Consider the following 7,940-nt stretch of genomic DNA (forward strand, 5'->3'; position numbering starts at 1 on the left):
GTGTGAGTGGGGGAGGGGCAGAGAGGAAGACACAGAATCGGAAGCAGGCTCCAGACTCCAAGCTGTCAGCACAGAGCCCGATTTGGGGCTCGAACTCACAGACCATGAGAGCAGGACCTGAGCTGAAGTCAGAAGCCCAACTGACTCAGCCACCCAGGTGCCCTCTGAGGGGCACATTTCTAACAAACCCCCACATGATGTCAATGCTATTGTCCTTGATTCACGCTTTGAGCAGCAACGATCTCATGACGTTTAGAAGAAAAATGTGATTCCACTAATTTTAGATATTACTGTATCAGAAGTTAAAATGGAACAGTCAAGTCTTCTGGAGAGCTGGGAAATAACCCAATAAGCAAAAGCCAACCAACATGCATCATAATTTTCCTGTTAACACAGTTAGGAACACTCAGCAAATCAGCCCAAGAAAAACAGACACACGTATTCATTCATTCAAATCTCAAGGATAATGTTGTCAATCATTTTAAAAATATTCTGTCTACCTATCACTTTTCCCTGGTACTGCGTGACCCCCTTCTTTCACCGTTTACTAAAGGCATTATCAGAGTCAGGTATTCTCTATGTCAAACGATGGGGTACAAACAAGAGTAAAACAGAGTACATCGCCTCAAGGAATTGAGGGTCTAGTGGAAAGAAGCAAACTGAAAACAGTGCCAACAGGAAGCTAAAAACTAGGGAAGAATCTCACAGTCACCCTGTTTGTAGGTCTGGTGCAGGGCATGGTGTTGAGACACGTGTCTCAACACGTTTTGACCGATATTAAATAAATACATCCCAGCTGCTACTCACCCTGCTACACTCTTCTCAGTAGGAAGTAAAGGGGTCAGAGAGATTCTTGATTGCAATCCTCTTTCAACCTGAAGCTCTCGCTTCAAACTCCCCATTTGGGAGTCTTAGTACAAGTGTCTTAGCAGGGGTCTCCCAATTAGCACTTACAGGGGCCTCTCTCTGGACATCATTTTGAGCTGCTCTAAAAGATCATGGGGTTCCCCAAATGCATTTCATGTCTGTCAGAAAGCCTGTATTCTCAGTCACACCATCATAACCATACCATCCAGTTAGCCTGAGAACAGAGGATATGCACTGCAACGAAGGGGTGCCTCCCTCACTCCAAAGACAATACCTTGCGAACAGAAACCTTGTCTTTTTCATCCATGGATTCCGGCACATAGCCCAAATTTGGCTCACGGTAGAAACCTCATCATTTTCTTTTGAATAATGGGCATTTCTAGAAGTGTAGTCAAGAAACTGCACGTTGGGGCGCCTGGGTGGCGCAGTCGGTTAAGCGTCCGACTTCAGCCAGGTCACGATCTCGCGGTCCGTGAGTTCGAGCCCCGCGTCAGGCTCTGGGCTGACGGCTCAGAGCCTGGAGCCTGTTTCCGGTTCTGTGTCTCCCTCTCTCTCTGCCCCTCCCCCGTTCATGCTCTGTCTCTCTCTGTCCCAAAAATAAATAAACGTTGAAAAAAAAAAATTAAAAAAAAAAAAACGGCACGTAGCTCAAAATAACTGAAGAGATGGGGACGTAGGGACAGATGGCAAGAGAGAAGAAGAAGCTGAAAAGGCAGGCAAGAGGCATACCGTGAAGGGCCATGAATGCTGTTCTAGAAAGTACAGACCTTATCCTTTAGGAAACTGTAGGATTTTTAAGACAATTCAATTCGCATTTCAGAAAGATTACCCCAAGATGGTAATGTGAACAATAGACATTCTCTGGAAAGGGGGGAAAATTTTTTATGAAACAGACCACTGAAAAGATTACTACAAGAGACCAAGCGCATCATGAGGGGGCTCCAAGCGGGGCACTCACAGTGGAAACTTCCTCATTTAAAAGTTTCCATGAAGCACCTCGCATGATTTTAGCAACAAAGCTTGGTGACCATCTGGAAGAAGGGGATGGAGAAGGAACCAGGAAGATGAAGAGTCCCAGGTTCTGGGCTTGAGGCAACAGCATGGTTATGATGAATGGAAACACAAACACAAACACAAAAGGAGACAGTTTGCACGGAGGTCCATGGTCCGGTTTTAGGTATGTTTAGGGCAACACCTAACCGACAGCCCTGAATCGAGGTTCTCTTCTCTGCACACCGATACTAAACTTGCAGATAATGCTCTCCTACTTAGAAATATAGGCTGCCTCCCTATTTTTTAGAACATTGAACTCCTTGGCTTTCAAAATCCTGCAAGGCCTGCTCACTCCAGCTACACAAGCTTATTTGACCAGAGTATTCCTCAATGTTCACCTCCCTTGACCCTGGTCATCTTGCGGGACCTCTTCATCATTCCATCCACCAAAATTACTCCATCATTGGCCTGGGGTTTGTTTTTTATTTTCCGTTTTTCTTAAGTTTATTTATGTATTGTGAGAGAGAAGCAGAGGGAGAGGGAGAGAGAATTCCAAGCAGGCTCCGCACTGTCAGCGCAGAGACGTGGTTTGAACTCATGAAATGAGAGATGATGAGCTGAGCAGAAAGCAAGAGGCAGGCAGTTAATGGACTGAGCTACCCAGGCACCCCTTGCCTGGGTTGATCTAACGGCCAGCAAGGACTTCCTCCCATCATTACCTAACTACTCAAAGCCCTTAAGCCATCATCCCCACCCACCCCCAAAACCAATGTTTACAGCCCACATCCCATATTTTTAATATTATACTGCACTCCAACATACTGTGTCCTGCCTGTGAATTTGATCTTCTGAGGAAGACAGAATCCTACATCCTTGAAGGGAAAGAACGTGCCTTTTATTTGGGTTTCCTCATAGGAGGGAGCAAGTACCAAGTCCAGAAGCTTTTGTTGACCAATTACAAGGGGATTTCAGCCCTCTGTCTTTTTTTTTTCTTTTATTTATTTATTTTTTTTTATTTTTTTTTCAACGTTTTTATTTATTTTTGGGACAGAGAGAGACAGAGCTTGAACGGGGGAGGGGCAGAGAGAGAGGGAGACACAGAATAGGAAACAGGCTCCAGGCTCTGAGCCATCAGCCCAGAGCCCGACGCGGGGCTCGAACTCCCGGAGCGCGAGATCGTGACCTGGCTGAAGTCGGACGCTTAACCGACTACGCCATCCAGGTGCCCCAAGCCCTCTGTCTTTAAACAATCAGTAAGAGAACAGCTAAAAATGCTGCCCCAACAATTTTGGGGTTCTGGTCAGTTTTCTGTGCCAAAAGCCATTACCACTCATTCCCTCTTACCACCCACCCCCCCAAATAGTACCAGGCCTCCACAAAATATCTCCAATGGTGGGGGAGGGGGGCGGAAGGCAGCCATTCCTCAGGCCCAACTCGAGGACTGCTGTGATCAGATTATTCAAAACCCATCTTCTTTTTTTTTTTTTTTTAACGTTTATTCATTTTTGAGACAGAGAGAGACAGAGCATGAACAGGGGAGGGGCAGAGAGAGAGGGAGACACAGAATCTGAAACAGGCTCCAGGCTCTGAGCTGTCAGCCCAGAGCCTGACGCGGGGCTCGAACTCACGGAGCATGAGATCATGACCTGAGCCGAAGTCGGTCGCTTAACCGACCAAGCCACCCAGGCGCCCCTCAAAACCCACCTTCAACTCACCTAGCAATTCCTACTCCCTCCACTTGCCTGCAGCTTCTCTCCAACCACAATGAATTTAAGCAAGGGCAGAATGCGCCTGGCCTTTCCACACCTTAAGGGTTCTTTCCTCTTCCCTTTGCCTGGAAAGCCCACCCTTCCCCTTTTCCCCTGACACATTCCTACTCATCCTTTAGGACCCAAATAAATGTCACCTCCTCCGGGAAATTTTCCCCAGAGCTGGTCTTTCCTTCTCCCACACCCTGATGAACTATACACATTCTCCAGGCTATATTGTTTACTTAGGTTTTAGGACCCGGGCTGTTTTACCCCTACATTCCCAGCACAGTGCCTGACACTCCAAGAGCCTGCAATAAACAAAGGTCACTCCTTCAACACACCAAACTTCTAGGAACGTATATAAGAGACCGTCTTGACAACTACTCCTCCTAAGTCCCCTATCAAGACAGTAAAGGGAACGGCCCCCGTAACACTTCAAACTGCAGGAAATAGGGATTCGAGTCGAAAGCAAAGCTCTCACAAATGGGATCACCGGGAGGCCCCTGAACAGAACGTGCTTTCCAGGCACCTTAGCTCACGAGTAAAAGTCATCGACGTGCTGCTTCTGATGGAAATCGTTTTTCCTACGTTCTCTGGGGCTCCGGCTATTCACGCTAAATATCACCTATCCCTAATAGCTCTCACGCTCCCTTGAGAGGTTTCTAAATCAATCGCCTAACAGGCCTCAGGAAGTCCAACTTTGAACAAGTCTTGCGGGACTGCAAAAGCAAAGATGACAGGGTTCGTAAGGTTAACAAAGTCTCAGTCGCACGCCACTTGGTTAAGTAAGGAGGCTGCAGGTGCAAATGCAAGCCCCTTGGCCGCTCACCTTCTAGGATGGATACGACGATGAGCAGTTGGTCGGACTTGGAGACCATGGTCGCGGTGGGCGGCCCACAGGCGGGGTCTGCTTGGGGGAAGAGGGACCCGGGTGAGATGCTGGAGGTCCGCGACCACCAGGAGGAGGGCTCCCTCCGGGGCTCCCACCGCCCGCCCGCGGCCCCCGACGCCGAGACCCCGTTCCTCGGCCCGGGCCCGCCGCCGCCTGCAGAGCGCCCGGCTCCCCTGCCCCGGACCGCCAGCCCGACCCTAGCCCTGCCCCGACTCCACGGAAAGGCAAAGGCCGCTCGGTCCCCCGGACTGTCTGCAGGGAGAAGCGAACCCGCCACCGGAGGACCTTTTGCCGCCTGTGTGGCCGCTTTTCAAACGCCCGGGCAGCCGCAGCGGCAGCCGCCGCGCCCCGCTTCCGCCTAGCAACCAGGCCCGCAGGCCCAGTGCAGGGAGGGCGAAAGCTGGAGGACAAAGGGTGATAGAGACCAGGGCAGTCGAGGATAGAACGCCCCTCAGCCCGCTTCGCCTCCTGCCCTTTTATGCTACGTTCCAGAGCCCTGGGGAAAGACTAGGCCATCACCTCACAGCGCCCCCTGCTAGCCGGATGGGGGAAGGCGGGCGAGTTGGCGGGGACCGACTGCGCAGGCGCACTACTGCAGCAAACGCCGCCTGCAGTGCCCCTGCGTGGAGTGTCAGTGTGGTGTAGTCTCTGCTTTTTCCCCCCAGACACACCTGGGAAATCCAGCAATAGACACTGAAAACACGCACACGCACACACAAAACCAGCTCCGTTCCGATCCCCGGTGTCACTACTGCTTAAAAATTAGATCACAGAGTGATCTAATGAATCTCACATCATCTACTAGACGAAATTCAGACTTAAGTCTGGACTGAAAAAAATCTCTAAGTAGGACTCGCGCCGCACCGCGAGTGTTCACGTTTTGGAAACAAGTCGCGTCAATACGGTAATTACTGTAACTGCTGGAGGTGACGTAAACTCTCCGAGAATTTCCTGTGCTTTAGAAACAAAAACACTGTCACGTGGGTAGGGGAATTAAAAGTATAGGTTCTTCGGGCCCCCTGACAACCGAGTAACTAATTAGCACAATCAAGACCCCAATTAAAGAAGGCATTCCTCCCAACCTTCGGGCTTTATTTTAGGAAAGATGAGAAATCTTTTGGGGGTTATCTACCTTGAAAATGGACCTCGGGCGGGGTAGAGGGAGAGAACAAGGAGGAAAAACCAATCCCCCACCCCACCCCTATTTGTGCCCAAAAGGAAAGGAGAAGGATGTGGAGATCGGGCTAGACGACTTCTAAGACCCTTTTCGGTTCCCTTCAGAGCTCCTTGAAATGAGGCATTACGCAATATAAAACCAAATCATCTACTTTGGGTTCATCACTGAACAATGCATTGTTTTGTGTAAGATGTGCATACAGAATCCAAAGTAGATACCATAATATAGTAAACCATCAAGTATCCAGAACCCAGGTTCAACAATTATCATTTAAAGACCAATCTTCATCTGCTCTGTTAACTTGCAGGAAGCCCCTAATATCGTATCATCTCTTCGATATCTACCTGTGAAAGAGAAAGATTTTTTTTTAATTTTTTTTAACGTTTTTATTTATTTTTGAGACAGAGAGAGACAGAGCATGAATGGGGGAGGGGCAGAGAGAGAAGGAGACCCAGAATCAGAAGCAGGCTCCAGGCTCTGAGCCATCAGCCCAGAGCCCGACGCGGGGCTCGAACTCACGGACCGTGAGATCGTGACCTGAGCCGAAGTTGGATGCTTAACACTGAGCCACCCAGGCGCCCCGAGAAAGATTTTTTAAGTAAGATTTTAAGAATCTTAAAAGACCTTTTACGATTCTTAAAATCTTACTTAATTGCATTATTTTACCTAAAAAATAAATAAAAATAATTCTCTAAAACCTTTAAGTATACACCGTTGAAATTTCCCTGATTGTCTAATAATTGTTTTCCAGTTGTTTTCTTCAAATCAGGATCCAAAGAGGTTCCAAAACACAATGTACTTGGTTGACCTGTCTTTTGCCTCATTTAATGGATAGGTCGCTCCCAATTTTTTTTTTTTTCCCCTTGAAACTCTTTATGAAATCAGTCAGTCATGTATCCTGCGGAGTTTGCCAGTCTCAATTTTGTGGATACAATACAAATGTCATTATTTTACACCCTCTATGGAGCAGTCTAATAAATATGTCTACACCGACAATACTCAAAGATCAGCAAACAGATCAACAACAGCAAGCAAAATACAAGCTTATTATGATGTAAAACTCTCTTTAGTTTAAGCCTCAGACAAAAGGAAGCCAAAGCAATGAAACCAGTGTCTCCAAAGGAGAGAATACTCCTGGGAATCAGAATCTGGGACCTCCTTCTACGACTTACCTGCTAGGTGACCTTAGACAAGTCCCTTCACCTCTCTGAGCCCCCGCTTCAGCTCTACAATAGTAGTATACATAATTTCTTAGTTCAGGACCTAAATGTGTTAAAGGCCGTTTGGTTATCATCTTTTCAACGTTTTTTTTTTTTTGTTTTGTTTTGTTTTGTTTTATTTATTTTTGGGACAGAGAGAGACAGAGCATGAACGGGGGAGGGGCAGAGAGAGAGGGAGACACAGAATCGGAAACAGGCTCCAGGCTCTGAGCCATCATCAGCCCGGAGCTCGATGCGGGGCTCGAACTCACGGACCGCGAGATCGTGACCTGGCTGAAGTCGGACGCTCAACCGACTACGCCACCCAGGCGCCCCTGGTTATCATCTTTTGATATGAGCAGTAACAGACCTTAAGTTAGTAGCTGTAGAGAGCTAGGAATTGCCATCAACATGGCCTCGTTGTTTCTGTTTTAGGATCTCCATCCAGCAGGGCTGAAAAGCTACATTGTAAGCCATCACTGGATGCCAGAGAATAATCTCAAATCAGAGAAGAAAAATCTGACAAATCATTAAAATTAACTCAGAAACTTTCACATAGTACAATTTTCATATAGTTCCCCTTAACTGGAGTTTCCCCCTCCCCTGAACAACACGATTACTCTCAAAATCATGTCATCAGAGCTTCTGAAGTCATTGACGTAGCTGGTTCTCTCTTTACATACTGTACAAAACTAAGGACAGAAAATTCCCCATATATCCCATCCAGAAATGAAATTATAATGCGAATCCGCAGTGATAGCCTCTTCACCTGTTATTCTATCATCTGATTTTTTCATATGTGATATTCAACAGTGGTAACTTCAGTTCTGGCATAAACCCTATGTCAGCTTAAATTTACTTAGGTAAATGCTAATAGGATATAAAAATGTTGTCTAGTCGACAACATGAGATTCATTTTAAACATGCAAATGCAAATTGTCAACCTAAAAGCTTATCATATTAGGTAGCTTTCTCTTTCTATGAATTTCCATCAAAAAAACAAACCCCAAGAAAGCAAAGTATTTTGACTCATGTTAGGTCTTTTTCTGGAGCTATTTTAC

At 47.0% G+C, this 7,940-nt stretch overlaps 1 protein-coding gene across 8 annotated transcripts in view; it reads right to left on the reverse strand.

Annotated features, from left to right (window-relative positions):
* The window catches only part of CEP120 (centrosomal protein 120), an 80,822-nt gene extending 75,877 nt beyond the window's left edge, over positions 1-4,945 (reverse strand). For 6 of the 8 annotated variants that reach the window (XM_045058275.1, XM_019831483.3, XM_045058274.1 and 3 more), the window contains exons 1-2: positions 4,789-4,945; positions 4,441-4,518 (exon numbers count right to left, since the gene is read on the reverse strand). In XM_045058275.1, coding sequence (XP_044914210.1) covers positions 4,441-4,489 — 49 coding nt within the window. In that variant the 5' untranslated portion in view covers positions 4,490-4,518; positions 4,789-4,945. Of the gene's footprint in view, positions 1-4,440; positions 4,519-4,773 lie in introns of all 8 variants that reach the window. The other 2 variants (XM_045058264.1, XM_011281825.3) reach the window with 2 other exon arrangements.
* Positions 4,946-7,940: the final 2,995 nt, after the last annotated feature.

This window comes from Felis catus, chromosome A1 (assembly GCF_018350175.1).
Source record: "Felis catus isolate Fca126 chromosome A1, F.catus_Fca126_mat1.0, whole genome shotgun sequence".
Lineage (NCBI taxonomy): Eukaryota > Metazoa > Chordata > Mammalia > Carnivora > Felidae > Felis > Felis catus.